Genomic DNA, 17,740 nt, shown 5'->3' with positions numbered 1-17,740 from the left:
TCACTCATTCGTACTAAATCATGAGCTAAAGAATCTCCTTCTTTTTGCCATTGGACTTCCCAATCAAATTCATTATAACATTCATATTGATCAACTTTACGTAAACCCCAGGAGACTCCGGAACCTTGTAACATGGGTCCTGAAAAACCCCAATTTATTGCTTCTTCTCCACTAATAATACCTGACCTTCCACTCGTTCCAAAAAAATGGGATTTCGTGTAATAAGTTTTTCATATTCATCAATTCCTGTTAAAAAAAATCAAAAAATATAAACATTTATCTATCCAACCATAAGGTAAATCAGCAGATACTCCTTTTCCCTAAAAATAAAACTTTATTTCTCTAATAAAATTTTCAATCTCTTTCTTTGATTACAAAATCAAATATTTTTTTTGAACCAAGTCAATAGAGAACAAATACAATAAAGGGGTTTTCATTTCTAGTTACCTTTATTTAATATTGAGTCTAGTATTTCAAATTTAACTTAGATTTAGGAGAAAAAAAATACAATACAATTTTTTTTGATCTACTGAGTAAAGGAAACCCCTTTATTGTATTTGTCAGGACCCCTTTATTGTATGCCGCTTAGTTTTGCTCCTGTTGTAGAAACAATTCCATGCATTCCTGAATAACCTCTTTCAAAAGGGCTTCTGCTTCCGAAGTGAATGTCTTGGTGGAAGATTGTGGCTACAAACTACGGTGTCGGGTGTTCGAATCCCTCCTCGCCCACAACCGGCTCAAAAAGGAAGACGCGACTTGAGTTTAGAAGAAAGCTATGGAACTTGGGTATGGGTCTTTTGTCAAAATGGAGCACATAGAGAAAGAAAACTACAAATGTTGCAAGTTTTGAAGATCAATTTAGTGTCAATGTTTTTTAGTGCCCTCCTATTTCAGACATGGATGAGTGGTGTTGGTATGTAATTGGGATATTTACGGATCCTCCTTTCCTACAAACTTTTGCAAGTAACTGGATATAGCAGGGAGAGAAGTAAATTTAAACCCATTAAATTGCCATGAAAGTTCCAAGCTTTAAAGATTAATTTAGTGTCAAAGTCAGTTGAGTGCCTTCTTATGGTGGGCATGAACAAGTGGGTTTTTTTGTAATTAGGATACTTACGATTGCTCTTCACCAAAAAATATTATAAACATTATTTTTCTCATGTATAAAATCCCCCTAAGTGGCATCCTGTGGACAGCAGGATTGGAAGTTCCAAGGATTGACAATCTGGCCCAATGTTTGGATCAAATAACACCAACCAATTAGATTCAAACTGTCTTGTTTGGATCACATCAACTTGAATTGTGATAACTTGCTAATTATAATGTTAATTTGATGTATAATACATTACATTTATGTGTTTTAAATGCCATATTTTCATGTCATCATATATAAATGGAGATAAATGACTTACACTTTGATTTTATTATTGTTTCTAATTTTTAAAGTATTTTTACATGGTATTTAACCTCAGTGCATTGAAAAAATATTTTTTACAGGGAAAATAATACTTGGCTAGAGGTTGGTAAAGGCTTTACTAATTTTACGGAATTTTTCTATGTTTTTTTATATAATTTTTTGACCATTCTATAGCCAAGAAATGAATTTTAGAATTAAAAGAATATTTTTTAATAATTTATTTAGTATTTTAAATAATTTTGCTTCTAAATTTTCGTGGCATTCACGTCATTCGCCCAAAATTCGGGCGAATGAGTGGATGCATTTTTTTAAAAAATAAAGATAGAGAGAGAGCATTATTGGCTCATTATGGCATCGCAATGCGCGATGCCATAATGAGAGAATGATTGCCTCAAAAGGAGTAATGTGGCACGGACGGCGAAGAAAACGTATGATTTTTTACTTTTTTTTCATGCAATAAGTGCATGCGGAGACTGATCTCCACGTGCATTTATGATGACTTCTCGTATTACACATACGCAGAATTGATTCGCCGCGTGCATTTAATGCACGCGGCAATCGACTCTGCGTGCATTAAAAAGATACCTCGTACGCACAGTTGGTTAGCCGCGTGCATTTAACGCACGCGACAACCGACATTGCGTGCGTTTAATACGAGGTAAGCTTACCTTTTTATTCTTTTATTTATTTAAAAAGGTGTTGACAAGGCAACGTGGCTTTTTCTTGACCATTTACATGCAGCATTATAGAGGAATGATTGCAGCTTGTGGAAGCGCACAAATACATGTGAGAACGCGATTCGAGGTGGATAAAACAAGGAAAAAAAGTTTCCTTCAATTAGAAAATGCGATTTTTACATTGCATGGAGTAGAGATAAAACGATCCAACTGTTGAGATTAAACGCCAATAAAATGGTGATACCTTGAGATCTAGCTGTCTGATTGAACTGAAATTTTGAGGGCATGTTTGTCTTTTTCCCCCTCTACGATCCATACAGTTGGATTTTTAGATAGAGGTCGGGGAAAAAGAGAAATTCAGTTTTTGAGGCTCTCCCCAATGATTTGGCCAAGGACACATGAGTTGCTTTGGAAGTCGATAGATCCTGATTCATCATTGAAAGTTGTAAGTTTCTAATTTGCTTTTTGATCTTCTTGAAAGATTCTAAAATGTCATGGCATGGGCAAAATGGACATGCCCTTGAAGTTGATTTGAAATGAAATTAGCATTGCATTTTGATTTTGATTCCAAATCTGATTTTTAATCTTTAGTTCTACATTGATTTGGATCCATTTTGCAATTTTAGATCTTTAAATCAGGGTCAAATTTCTTCTCTAATCCATTTTCCGCCAAATTCGTCTACTTTCTCTCTCTAAATTAGATCACCTATTTTCTCTCTCTAGATTCAAAATTGATTGTTTAGAAATTTAATTCAATATTTCAAAAACCTAAATCCAAAATTTTATCCAAGAAATCGTCCATCTTCAAGTCCAATTTCAAAAATACCTTTCTTGACTTTAATTCTCAATTTTAAGACATAAAATTTGTCTTAAAAAATTGCCTTGATTGGGAAATTGGTAATCCGAATTAATCTGATATTATAATCAAAATTATACTATCTTGAGTGTCTTGATCGAAAATATTAATATCAAAATTAAGTTTCTGCCTAACTTTGTTTAATTGTAAGCAGAACTAAACATAATTAAAGTCCATTAAATACAAAATTATTCATTCTTGAATTAATTAATTTTAAATTGGATAAAAATTCTTGCAGATTGCCTCCCTGTGGTTCGACTCCTTGCTTGCTCTATACCTAGTATTTAGTGATTAAGGGAAATTTACAAATTTTATTGCTCAAGTCTAAAAGACCAAACATCGACATATTTCCACACCAATTTTAGGCTTATCAAATTGCTCATAATAATGACAAAGTTAAACATGAATAAAATTAGAAATTATTAAGTTTCACTCTCTCTCAGAATACTCCCTTTTTTCCTATCTCTCTGCCCTTTCTCTATATTCTCCCTCTCTTCTCCCCCCTGCCAATTATCTCCCTATTTCCCTACCAATTATCTTCCTTCTTTGCTCTTCTCTCCCTTATCTATCTTCCCTACCAATTACCAATTATCTTCCTTCTTTGCCCTTCTCTCCAAATTTCTTCCTCTACGGCTTATTGTTATCCCTTTCCCTCTCTATCTCTCCCCCATTCATAAACACAAGTAACATCCTACTTTTATTGTTATTTCATGTACTTTGTGTGCTTATTTTTCACTAAAATGATCATCAATGAATGTTATAAAAGCTTCTAATAAATTATGAGATTTCTAAGATAAATTTAAGAAGTTTCTGGATCTTATGGTATTTTAACAGAATCTTCTGACATTATCTCATTTATTGAAATACTTTCCCCGCTTATTCAATAACTACTGCATGCAGTTTGTTAGTTCCAATGAACCTCTATATATAAATCAATGCACACAGAAATCAAGAGAAAAAAGGAAAGGTAAAAAAAACTATAAGAGATTGTGATGTGTACCTTCTTTTGCTGTGAAGAATTGTTTTTTTTTCTTGGATAAATTAATTGTGTGGATGAACATTTTCTTGCTCTGTGGGCTTTTCTTTACTTGACTGGTCTAGCAAGGATTCCTCTGATTTGGTCTTGATGATGCTTGCGATTCTGTAGATGAAAAACAAACAATGAATAAAGTGCAATGTAACAGGTATGATTAAAAGGAAGCATAATATCTACCTCATCCATCTCTCTCTCTCTACTCATCACACACAACCATCTCTATTCTATCCAACACACACAACCATCTCTACTCATCACATCCTATATATGTTATCTCTCTCTCCACTTACCATCCCAACAGACATCCACATCTCCTTGCAGGGTATTATCCATCTCTCGCTGCTTTCTCACAGAGAGAGACATCCCTCGTTGCTCTATCCAATTCATCTCTCTCTCTCCAACTCTCAGATGCATACATAAACACATCCAAATCTCTTCAGTACATCTGTTCCATATCTCTCTCTCCATAGACACATATCCACATCTTTTTTCTCTACCTGATCCATCCTTTCCAATCAGCCATTGCCGTTTTTCACTATTTCTCATCTCTCTCTCTTCCCCCCATCGTTTATTTCACCCGCCTCTCCCACATGGTATCTCCTCTCTCTCTATCTCCATTCCCAAGCACATCCATTCATCTATCTTTCCTCAAAGCCACACTCCCACATCTCTCTCTCCTCTCTCTCTCTCAATCCCTCAATATCTCATTTCTCCCTCGCTTCTCTCTCTAAACACCCTTATATTTTCCAGTATTCCCAGATGAGGAAATAAGACTCCAATTAAGATTAAAGCATATGAAATTAAAATAAAAAAAATTCGTGAGTTACCTTTTCCTGGTCCTCTGAATATCTCCCAGAACCTCGAACACGTGCTCAGCCTTCAAATCCTCTCCGATCATCGAAGTTGAAGACCTCAAAATCAAGCCCAGATCACCTTCAATCTCTTGCAGACGACGATCAATACTCTGCATTAACTCATCCAAACTGCTAATCCCCTTCAAGAAACTCCCTTCTGCCTCCTCAATAAAGCCTGAACCTATCAAATTACCAACATTGAAATCTTCTTCAGATATTTCAAGGGCCGGGCTCACTTCAGATATTTTACTCTGATAGGAATCTTCTTCATCAGAATCTTCGTTTGGGTCGCTTAAATTACAAACCCGTCTTTTTTCATGAAGTTCTTCGTCAGACGCTTCAATAGTAGGACTCGAACTGATCAGTTCAGTACTATAAGAATCTTCTTCCAACCATAGTTCTCGGGGAGAAGCTGGATTATGAACCGGGTTTTCTTCATTTTCTTCGCAAGATGATTCAGCTAAAGAGATTGGGGTGACATCAGTCCGGATGTTTCTCATGGAATCATCTTCCTCAGAAATTTTATTCTGAGAGCTTAAACTCGTAAGCCATTCCTCTTCAAGAAGTTCTTTGACAGATGCTTCAGTGATAGGACTTGAACTGATAACTTCACAACTAAAAGAACCTTCTTCCAGAGATATTCCTCGAGGAGAGGATGAATTTTGAACTGGGTTTTTCTCATTTTCTTCCACTACATCAGTCCGTGCGTTTCTTCCGGAATCATCTTCCTCAGAAATTTTATTTTGAGAGCTTAAACTTGTAACCGGTCCATTTTCACGAAGTTCTTCGACAGACGCTTCAAGGATAGGGCTTGAACTGATGAGATCCACAGTATTCGAACCTTCTTCCAGGTGTATTCCATTTGGGAATGAAGAATCAAGAACATGGTATTCTTCATGTACTTCATTAATTTCTGCGTTTCTACTTGAATCTTCTTCTTTGGAGGGTTCCAAGCCAGCGCCCCTTAAATCTTCTTGCATGGGAGTTTGACTTGTGGACATTATGTGAACCAACTGATCAGACGTCTCTGATCGAAATTCCATTCTGTTAAGATTATTAATTGACTCTGATTCCTTTAGAGCTATTGCCTGACCACAAATAGAAGTGCATATCAGAAAAAAGATAAACCGGTTTAAAGTAAGAGGGCAGCAAAGGAGAAGGTTTAAAGCTGATGCGATGGTTTTTTCAAGGAGTATAAATGACTTTGAGAATTGAAGAAAACAAATAGAAATAATTCAGAAAAGAAACAATGCACGCTTTGAATCTAGCGTTGAAATTGAGAAATAAATTTTAAATGCAGTTTTATGATGGACCGGGTTCAAAATTTCATATGGGTTGAGAAAATTTGATCCAAGAGACCAAAGTTGTTAAAAAAGAAGAGCCAAAAAGGAAAAAGATTAAATAAGAGATTATTACACGTTCCGGTGCTTTCTGCAGCAATGTTTTCCATCATAAATTAGATTTTGAACTCATATTTCGACAATATGCTAAACCATAGAAACAGAAGAAAGCAGGAAATAATTGCATTCGAGGATTCGGGCAGCAAAAGAGAGTCAAAATCAACCACATGATATCTTGAGCCTTTTTTTTTTTGAATATCTTGAGCATTAACAATAATTATGCAAATAAAAATGCAGGCCGTAAATCTAGTATTTGGTTGAACTGGAAATTACAGCCTCATAAGAAGTTTCGCTATGTGCCTGGTAGAAACAATATCTTGAGCGGCAAAGAGAAACTGAGGAAATAAATAAAAATTTATGCAAATAAAAATGCAGGCCGTAAATCTAGTATTTGGTTGAGCTGAAAATTACAGCCTCATAAGAAGTTTCGCTATGTGCCTGGTAGAAACAGTATAGTTTGAGATTGTTTGATCCGACAACCCAAATTCATAAACCAAACAAAGACAAAACCTACGGGAAAGTGTCCAAAACGAGAAAATTCAATGTTGTTGTGTCTCACGAAACAATATTGCTGTGTCATAAGAAATAATGTTTTAAAAAAATATACCTTGAGATTGTTTAATCGGATAAACCTAATTCAGAAACAAAAAAAGACGGAATCTAAGGGAAATGATTTCAATGATGCCATAAATTGGAGAAACAATAGAAAGCATCAACGAAGTTCACGGGGGAATCCGAAACCACAAGATTATAGTTGTGCAAGACGTAAAACAAATACGGAAAATTTCTTCATAAAAATGGATTTAGCGGCCTTAAAGTCTCTTTTTTCCCAATTTCAGTCTCTGTCTTAGTTTAATCGCGGTTATATATCGTAGTTAATGCATCGGGGATCTAAAAAGACAATGTCTCCATTAGAATTTAGTTTATTCAGCTGGAGGGAGATATGATTTTGAGTTGGAGCCATGTTGATCTTCGATTATCAGCACCAAGATTGTGTAATCGAGTGGATGATATTTTCGAGAAGTGTACCTCGTCAATCTTCAACGAAAGCTCATCGAGCAACTGGATGCGGAACTTTGATCGATCCATGGCTCTCACGACCTTCTTCTTCTGCACCAGAAGATCTCGAGCTTCGTCTTCCTTTCCATTTTGGACATCCATGGCGGCACGCCGCAGGAGATTTTCAGCCGCCTCTGACAGCCGCAATAGTCTAAGTCTCGCGCTCTGCGCTGAATCCACTCAAAACAATAAGCAATTACCTTGATCGAAAATTTCAATCTCAGAAATTGCAGATTACATATTGCAATCTCAACGAATCTACAGGAAAAGAACTAATACTTCAAGAAAACGGTTTTGGTCACTCTAAAACAGCCGAAAGGTCAAAATCAAAACGTTAGAGACGTTGCCAACGCAGTCTTATTCATCACAAATTACATGAAAACGAAGATGAAAAATTTGAAACGGAAGACGATTACAATTATGGCGATGCTAATGAAGGTAATGATGGAGACCTTTGGACCTCGTTTCGTCGGCTTCTTCACGAAGAAGGCGGAGTTGAGATTTGAGCGGATCGTTGGCGGCGCAATTTCTGATGACGATCATCGGCGGCGATCTACTCTTTTCATCGATTTGGCTTCTTCGAAATGGGATTAAGCTCGTTGTTCTTCCCCATCCGAGGCTCGACATCATCATCTCTCTCTCTCTCTCTCTCTCTCTAGATTGTTCTTCAGCTTTGAACAAATTTCAAACGAATTTGAAATTGCTAATAAAGGAAGGTCGCGCGGTTCGGCGCGGAAGTTCGCGCCATGTGGGCGAATTTCCGAACGAACAGAGCTATCGCGCGGCGAGCCGGGCGGTTTGGGATACCGCTCAAAACCGCCCGACACAGACGAGAGAGGAGAAACAGTGAGACTAGAAGCCAGATAAGAGAGAGATGAGCAACAAAAGCGAGAGATAAATAGATAGAGGGAGAGATGGATAAATAGAAAGATAAATATATATCGAGAGAGAAGTAGATGGAGGAATAATGAGCTATGAGAGACGCTCGACGTGGGAGATAGAGAGAGAAAGATAAAGAGAGAAAGATAGATAAAGAGAGAGATAGAGAGAGAGAAAGAGAGAGAAAGATAACGATAGAGAGATAGAGAACGATGGAGAGAGAAAGATAAAGAGTGAAATATAGAGAGAGAGAAAGAGAGAGAGAATGATAGAGAGAGAAAGAGAGAGAGAGAACGATAGAGAGAGAAAGAGAGAGAGAGAACGATAGAGAGAGAGAGAGAGAGTAGGACGTATCCACAACCAGCCAACATATATGTCTTTATGTGCCTTATGTCCTACCCTGCTGCCCTAAGGAACTTCAGCTGATCCTACTGCCCTCTGGAACTTCAGCTCCTTATATCCCCTCTTTTGTCTACTTTTATTTCTTTAGGCTCACGCCAAGTTGTGATGAGTATCGACATTTAATGCTCGGCATAGTGTTCTTGCAAGACACTCTTTTGTTACAAGTATTATTACAAGACACTCTTTTGCAAGACACTCTTTTGTTACGGGTATTATTGCAAGACACTCTTTTGCAAGACACTCGTTTCTCCCGTACGTGGATGAAGGACGAGACGGGACGAATTTTGTCCCATCCTACGTTTGATGTTAGCTCTGGGACGAAGGACGGGACGGTTTTTTGTCCACCGACAAAAAAAGGTCCGGTCCAATGATCTCGGGACGTTTTTTGTCCCATTCAGTCCTCCGGGGATAAATTATTGTCTCAAAATTCATCCCAGACGAAAAAACAGAAGTTATATTTTTTAATATATTAATATAGATTTTTTCAAGTTCTTTTAGGGAATTACTAGGGAGATAGAACACAAATGGACATATGTACAATTATTCCTGAGTGGCTTCCATTTGCACGCACGCAAAAATAAATGGACTTGTATGCAACTTGTCATGACTAGGACACGTGGCAACATCTCAACCGTCAGATGTGAATCTGGCGGTTTTCCATCCAGATTCATTCATGCATCATTCAGAGACCTCCAGGCGGACAATTTTTTGTCCCACGAGATGAAAACCGTTCCGTCCGGTGGTCCCGGGGACGGTTTTTTTCCCAAAATTCGTTCGTATCCTCGGACAGGTTGTTTTTTTTGTCTCGGGACGAAAAAATCATCCCGTCTCCATCCCTGCACTATATGTGGAGGGGATTACATATTAAGTACAACAAGGATGAGAAGGCCTTCCCTCGAGCTTAACCAATGCCTTTTATCCACTATGGCAGACCAACTACAATGTGAGAAGATTGTCGAGAAGGTGGACGAGATATCTAGAGCGTCAAAGTTGACATCCCATCTGTTGATGGAGAAAAAGGCCCTAAAGAGTATTATGATTGTAAAGGTGTTATAGATGCATATTTTGGCTTCGCGGATATCAAATTATGAAGTCCATATAGAGTATTGTAGAAGAATTTGCAAGGAGTGATACTACAATGAATAAGAAACCTATCATTACTTGGGAATCAAAAAAATCAAAATTATGAGAAAAATATGTTACCAGAGGCCAACTCTCATGTCTCATCAACAAATGGCAATGAATATCCCACGGGAATCAAAGCTCACCATAATACATCAACGGAGTGGACTGATGTTAGGTTGCAGACTACACGAAACGGTTTTGGACAGGTGACAACATCAATAACGTTTTTACTCAACATCCACATATTCTTAATTTATTTTCCTAAGCTATATTTTTATACATATTATAGAATTTTGAGACTAACCCTACTTGACTCCTTCGAGTCAATTGGATTCCTCACATCTTCTTGGAGCTCTATTTGAAAACGCAGGACTTACACAAATACATTGGTAAATTTGGGATACAAACGGGATGAACGGATAAACCCAAGCCATTTCATAGTTAATAAGAAAATGCCCAATACATACAAAGCCCACTTAGAAGCCCATTCATACCTATTTGATAACCAAGTCAACTAAAGGCCTGTTTTAAATCGGGGAAGGAGGGAACATGGATCCAAGATGGAAATACTAGCCCTCCAAAGCCTATGAATCCAACCTAATGGCTGGGACAGTTACCACACTTCTACGTAATCTCTTCTTTTCTCTTTGTATCTCATCTTCTTCCAACTTGTTATTGGTGGCCTAGTGCATCAGAAGATTCTTTGATCCATTTTTGCTCTACAAGAGTGTGGAAGAGAGAGTTCAAGGGGGACCTAGATTCTTGGAGAATGAGCACCACTTGGCCTTTGGGGGATGTGACAATAAGGTTTGTGTGATCTCCTAAATGATTGATTAATTTTAAAAAAAAATTGTCTAGGTCCATAGGATAGCATAGAGTGCAAGCTTTCTAATGCATAAAAATCACTACAATTTCTATTTTAGCAAAAGTCAAAGCATTTTTCATCTACTACTCATTGGTGCCCTATTTTGCCGCCTGGTCGAGCGCCGTCCCCCCAAATTCACCACAGGAAGGGGGATCAAAGGTTCTCTTTGACCTAAAATCTTATTTATTGCCATAAAAAGTTCTGAAGAATTCCAAAAAATCACATTAAATTACTATAACTTATCTAAAACAAATTAAATATTTATTTCATTTATTTTAAATAGTATTAACTAGTTTTCATTCATTTAATTGATCATTCATTTTTAGAAATACATAAAGATTTCTTAAAAGACATGATCTAAAAGAATATTTTAAAATATATTTGAACTATAGTTTACTCTCTCATTACCTTCTCTATGTGGATTTTACCCTCACCCTATTCTATGTACACAAAAATTATAAATATTGTAGCACAAATCAGAGCCTTAAAATGTCTTAGTACTCCTATCATGTGTGATTTAGGCCTCTAGCAAATTAGGACACCAAAATAGGTGTACGACATGACACTTGAACATGATAAGTTACTAGTAGAGCATTGACAGGACTAAAATTTGACTTCATTAAACACAAATTTATGCGTCAAATAAAGTGAAATGCGACTTGGATAAATGAATGAATAAAACACAATATAGTGATGAGTTGAGGTGGAATCCACAGGGAAATAGGTGTTTTCAGATAAGATCAGCACGTACGGGTGACAATTATAGAAATTTCAAGAAATATGTTGGAGAAGAAAGAAAAATAGATGTTGAAAACACGAAGAAAGACGCAATATCTATCTGATAGATTAAAAATTGTTAGTATTGGATGAGAAATGGCGAACATATAAAGCCGGAATCAGATTTCAAGGGTTTTGTGATTTTCAAAATAAATTTTAATTGTAAAACAAAATTAAACCAAATTAAGTAATGCTTTTCAACAAAACACATTGGAACTAACCTTGAACGCGCAAATCGGTTGATCAGAAAGTGTTGGATCAAGTTGTTCCTCACCGCTAAGTCCCCGATTCAAGCCCTGGCATTTTGTCGAGCATGCGTTGTCCGGTGCTCTCATGTTGATTTTCTGCGATGTATCTCACCGTCGACGTGTACTCGTGGCTCCTTCGCAGTGGATCTCACTCTCGGCGCCACATTCGATGACCGAGGCCTCTCTTACGCTCATAACTTGCCTTAAAAAACCCTAGAGAAAGGTTTTTTTCCCTAAAGAAAGAAAGATAGATGGTTCTATTTCTTTGCACCTGTTAAGGGTTATTGTGGCCACTCCTGGCCATCTAATCGCCCTTAAGTGGGAGGTGATCGCAAGATTAGGCCATGTCACCTGCCAACAAAAAGGGGAAAGAGAAGATAGAGAAATTGAAGAGAGAAAAAAATTGGGGTAGGAGAGAGGAGGAAGATCCGCTGACGCCTGCCACACTTGCCATCAGAAAAGGGACCGCTGTCGCGCAATGCTCACCGTCGTAGGGGCTGAGCGTGCAGCTCTGCTCGATGGGCTGAGAACGTGGTTCTGCTCGCTGGGCTGAGCATGCGACTCTGCCTACGGGACTGAGCTTTTGTCGTTGGCATTCCTTTGTCGGAGCCTTACGCAATGTCTTTCCTCGCATGGTGCCATCTCGAGCAAAATCATATGACTTGGCACACCAGTATCGAAATCGTGTCACGCTCGACATATAGCAACCAAGAGAAGTAAAATGACTTAACCTGCTCCTTGAAATCATTAAACTCCAAGAAAAATGATTAATCTAGGTTTGACCTTGATTACGGTCAAACCTGTAAATTACATCATATTAATGATAAATTCACGACAATACGTAAACAAGTGATGAAATGGAATGAATGCTAAAATGATGAAAATTTCGGATAACATGCATCCAGTTCATACAAATAATATGTTAATATTGGTTATAAATAGAATTAATGCATATCATGATAGCACGTTATCACACCCCCCAACATAAATCATTGCTGGTCCCTTAGCAATTGAATTAGATAGAAGATATACTCAAATTGCTCAAATCCACCTGGAGACTCATCAATAATGCAAATGAATCTAAAGATGGCTGGCCCGCCTAAAGTTAATAGATGGAAAGATCCCCCACTTCAGGAATTTAATGGACCAGTTACCCATTCTACCTGGAAGCGATGGGAGGCGTCATCACCCTCAGCCCGAGCTAATGCATTTAGGGTTGGGGCCGTCCCTCAGGGACCTCAGCCTTAATGTCCAATTTCCTAATATCTCATTGCTCACCTATAATACAAAATTAAATATTTGAAAATAATTTGTCTCCCCCAGATCAGACCACCGCACCGTAGGCTATTACGTCTACCCATAAGACCAGGTGTGGTCACATCTACCACAAGGATTTACACGGGGGAATAATGAGCTTATTGTAGAAAGACAATACGATGAACCTGTGTTGTCTTTGAAATTTTTGGCTTTCTTTGGCTTTTTTTGAACTTTGCAGCTTTTGGGTGTGGTTTGGCTTCCGCTTCTTTAAATAGGGATTTCCCCTGATGCATATACAATAACTTTTGCTGTTGTACATTTGTAGGCTTTTCCACACAAATATAAACTTGCTCCATTATTCCCAAAAAACATGAAAAAGTCAAGGAATTCAGAAGAATGGGGGTCCGAGGGTGTAGTTTGAGGGGATTAGAAGATGTAGACGAAAGGCAGATGACACTTTTGCTTGCTCCTATGCAAATGACTTTTACCCTAGAACAAGCCCGTCTAGCTGATCCAACACAACAGGAGACAAACAAGTAGGTAAAGTAGATTTTTTGAGATATCTAAAAGCAAGGAGATCCCAGTGTTTCGGTTTACTAAGATGAAGGCTCACCCCAAGAGAATACCCCATAGAACCAAGGTCGCTAAATCCGATTCCCTCTAGCTTGGTGCCACGCCACATGCTGCTTCTCAGCAGGTCCACCCATGGACGTAAGAAATAGATAATATTTATTCTATGCCTTTAATCATTTATGCTTTTAGAGACATTAGAATTATAGACTTTTCCATTTCATGAGAATATGAAGAAGAATGCATTTAAGATTTTTTAAAAAACTCTTTGGTCAATTTTCAACTTAGATTGTAATATTCATCCTTCAAAGATTTCTTAAGGGTTTTCCAAACCCACACCCCCCAACTTGAACATTTTATTTTCCTCAATAAAACCTTTATGCAGATAGATCATGAAATGATGGATGCATATCAAGATGAGGGTTGAAACTTATCGAAAAAGTTCACAAGGAATACCAATAATGTTGCATTCCTTCTTAATCAGGTGGCAGCAGCGGGCTTGCGTGTCTACATATCTTGGTTCCTCTTTTTATTCCCCTTAAAACAGAAACCAAAGCAAGAAAGAAAGGTACTTTAGGTTGCCTCCCAAAAAGCGCCAAGTTTTACGTCTTCAGCTAGACAGGAATGGGATAAAGGAGACATCATAGATACTGCTCGATGATGGATCTAAGAATCCATAAATCCCGAGATGACGATAATCGATAGGTTTCAAGAATGGATGTCGGTATCCAAACCCTACGCCCATTATTCGGGGCCGATGTGACCGCCAGTCTAATATATTTGCGTTGAGTTGTGAGCCTAATCCGAGATTGGGGTAGTACTCGCACATCTGGATATCCCACTTGATGCTCACAACTCTTCATCATGCCAAGATATCTAATCTTCCTTCTATGCCTAGATCCCCTCTTCTTTCTCCTTGATTTATATATCTTGCTTGGCATGGAGGCTACTGGTATATCAACTTGCTTTTGGTGTAAGATTTCAATCTCATGCACAATTTTCCCAAGATTCGCGCTCATGATACCATTTTCTGCCTTCAAAGCTTTTATATAACTTTTGAGCTGCTCATTAAATATATTTAAAACAAAGTGTCCTACTTTTGAGGGCGAGTAGAGAGGTGTGCATGGAGGTTGAATAGGCAATAAATCTGTCACGACATCTATTGAGGGTGGAGAAGTATGCTGGGAAGTGTCCTCAGTAGCCTCCACAAAATGCTCACTCATGAGCGTGGAGAATCCAAGTGTCTTGATGGACACTCTTTGATCTTGTTCCCGTAGGGTCACTTCGTCCTCTAGATCAATTATAGCATGGGCTGATTTGATGAATGTTCGACCCAGTCTTATGGGCGCTTCCTCTGTCTTTCCTTCAAGCATGAGGAAATCAGATCTTCCTTCAATATGAGCATTAGTGATTTTCCCACTTGGAACCGTTTGGGTTCCGTCATCAAAGTGTACAATGTGGGATGCGGGGACTATTTTTCCCATCGGTTGTCATTTAAGCACCATCAAAGGTATGATGGTATGGCTCGTTCCAAGGTCAATATGTACGCTGTGGAATCGAGTTCCACTTATTTCGCAAGTAATGCTTACGTTTCCTGGAGTTTTCTTTTTCTTCTTGGTTTTCCTCTTTTTTAAAGGTTTCTTGTATAGATGTTTAGGTGAAAATGGGGATTATGGGCTACTGACTTTCTCGATGGCACCCCTCAACGGCTATGTGATGTGGATCCCCACTCCTGATGAGTTCTATGGTACAAGCATTCTCTATGAGCTATGTATCAGGGATCAAAGCTGAAATTGTAATTCAGTACCGGGAGACATCATATGAAGTGATATCAAGTCTCCTCCTGACCCTAGGGCGGTCACATCTACAAGTGGCAAAAGGATTTGTGCATCATGGGGTGCCACTTATGACTCTCTCTCTAATCACTCCATTTGCTAGACCAATTTTCCTAATTGGATAAAAATGATATTGCAAAAGCTAACTAATTTTTTTGTCAAGGGAAGAGTTTGAAGGATGTTCTGGTAAGTCAGTGTTCCTCTTTTGCGCATGGGGCTGTGAAGAATCCTTAGTGTTGGAGCTCCTCGCCTGGTCATCATGCCTTGTATCCATAGAAATGTCATGCATGGATGTAGTGCCCTCTATGTTGTCCTTGTGAGGACAATCCATCTCGTGATGTTGTAGACAGGAGCAATAGAAGCATGGGATGTTATCATTCAAAACATACGATGATGGTTTGTTCGATTGACCATCATAAAATCCAAATGAGATCATGGATCGATCAAACCCTCGGACGAAATCGTGATGTATATGTGCAAGCGTCCTATAATCATCCCTCATGGCCTCTTGAGGTTTTGGTGTCCTTCATGCATTAACCCAACACATATTCTCCCTATTCTCTGCCTTGGTAGGAGCGATGTGATCATCAAATACTATGTTTGGATCGGGTGATGGATAATTTCAGAGTCGCATTTGCGCCTGAGGTCGTTGCCCATCAACAAGCTCATCATTCAGAGTCGTCATGATGTAATACGATGATCAGTGTTGATACCTCGTGTTACGTCAATATGTCAAACACAGAATGCTGAGTTAATGACGTGGAATTTTAAGATGAGTTGAGAGAAGTATAACGAGTAGTACGTTAATCGCCGACGATCTGAGACACAGATCAGTTTTATGACACAGGACGGGTTTCGTCTTAATCAGGATTCCGACAATCAACTCAAATGGATCAAACAGGCGACGTGGTGGGGAATGATTTCTCGTCCTAGAGCGTCGACACTATCAAAACTCAACGACCGGATCCAACACCGACAAAGATAACTCTCTCTATCACGAGCAGGGGAAGTTAGTCCTATACTCAAGTGAGATCCTCTCTTGGCAGAGGAGCAATCATGATATCGGCACTGAAGAAAGTAACTAACACCGTACAATAAAAGGGAGAGGAGAGGAAAGAAGACGACCTGAAGAGTGCGGGCAGGTTGCTTGTGGCGGAGCAATCGAGGTGCACGTAGACAAAGAAGCCGGTTAACTGCACGGTTAGCAGGCCGCCGAGGTCACCAGCAAAACAACCCGATGAATAGGCAGAAGAGAATGCGTTTGATGGTAGCTCCGTATCACAACCAAGGGGCACAGCAGGACCCTCCGCTGTTCATGCGTGGATTCACCGAGAAAATAGCAAAGGTCACCGTGATCAACAACAAAAGTAAATGACTGAGTCTTCGGGTGCCGTCTAGATCTTGCGGATGAATAAATCAACAGATAATACGAGGTCTGGAACAATCCAGCGATTCAAAGCAGCAATTCTTCTTTTTTTCTGAGGGCCAGGAGATCTTGGGGGAGAAGACCTTATGACCGGAGCTTGAATGATATCAGATAGCAGAGGAATTGCAAGTACGTCCACAAGAGGATTTCACCGTTCGGAAATCTCTCCGTGGATACGGTTGGTAATACTGGCCGCACGAGCGACAAAATTTTATGGCGAGAATGATGATAAAAAAAACAAGAAGTTCCGCTCAAAAGAGGAGGATCCAAGCCGCAGCAGAGCAGAATGATATCGGTTCTAATTGTCCGCCAAATTCTGTGGGAGATGACCGTTCAGAGACACCGCGGAGATCAATTTGAGGATAATGAACCCTCGCCTTGGATCCTAAGGATGATACAGAATTTCACCCGATAGCGTTAATCACTGCACTTATCCTTCTTGACATCAAAATCCACCGTTCTTCCTTGATGGTTTCTTCCTGACGCGATGACGGTGGAGATGATGGACCAGGGTGCCTTCCCGTCCTGGAAACTTCTGACGATTGACAATCAGAAATCAGAGATTATCCTTTGAGGAGCCGTTGACTGAGAATTCTCGACTGGAACAGTTTCACGACTCCTCTTCTTCATCGACAATATACCCCACCTCTCTTAAGGGAGGAACTTTCTTCTTTCTTCTTCAGGAGACACTCACCATGAACATCCACAAAATAACTGCCAATAACACAAGAACGAGATCTGGATTTCTGAACACCATGACTTCTTCTCCCCTCCACGACCACTCTTCCCTTTTTATATTGGGGAAGTGGTAGTTGTGGAGGGGTGGCCCCTTTGGGCCCCTCCTCTTAGGGAGAGCCTATTGGGCTCCCTTTAAGTGGATTCTTTAGGGGGAGAAGAAGTCCAACATGGATTTCCTCCCCCTAAAGATGACACTTAAATGTACGTAAATAAAATAAAACACATACGAGGGGAGGCCGGTGCTCATGCAGGAGGGGCCTCCTGATAATCCAAAGACGACAAAGAACGAAAAAAAAAAACATAAAGATACACGACGCAA

General features: G+C 39.1%; 1 protein-coding gene across 7 annotated transcripts; it reads right to left on the bottom strand.

Moving 5' to 3' along the window:
* Positions 1-2,235: 2,235 nt before the first annotated feature.
* On the bottom strand, positions 2,236-17,446 carry LOC144702869 (forkhead-associated domain protein). 7 transcript variants are annotated; one of them, XM_078574863.1, is made up of 5 exons: positions 7,752-10,711; positions 7,270-7,469; positions 4,814-5,928; positions 3,951-4,091; positions 2,236-2,519 (listed from the first exon to the last, which is right to left on the bottom strand). In XM_078574863.1, the coding sequence occupies exons 1-4, from the start codon at positions 7,930-7,932 to the stop codon at positions 3,992-3,994; spliced, it is 1,596 nt and encodes a 531-aa protein (XP_078430989.1). In that variant the 5' UTR covers positions 7,933-10,711; the 3' UTR covers positions 2,236-2,519; positions 3,951-3,991. The 7 variants fall into 7 exon arrangements, with proteins under 7 accessions (XP_078430989.1, XP_078430990.1, XP_078430992.1 ...); XM_078574864.1 differs by lacking the exons at positions 2,236-2,519; positions 7,752-10,711 and adding exons at positions 11,569-11,946; positions 12,082-17,446 and having other exon boundaries at positions 3,851-4,091; positions 7,270-7,464; XM_078574866.1 differs by lacking the exons at positions 2,236-2,519; positions 7,752-10,711 and adding exons at positions 11,569-11,946; positions 12,082-17,445 and having other exon boundaries at positions 3,851-4,091.
* Between the last annotated feature and the right edge of the window lie 294 nt (positions 17,447-17,740).

The sequence above is a fragment of the Wolffia australiana genome, chromosome 5 (assembly GCF_029677425.1).
Source record: "Wolffia australiana isolate 7733 chromosome 5, ASM2967742v1".
In the NCBI taxonomy this organism is placed as follows: domain Eukaryota; kingdom Viridiplantae; phylum Streptophyta; class Magnoliopsida; order Alismatales; family Araceae; genus Wolffia; species Wolffia australiana.
The sequence above is the reverse complement of the archived record's forward strand: the minus strand, read 5'-3'. Positions and strand labels throughout refer to the sequence as shown.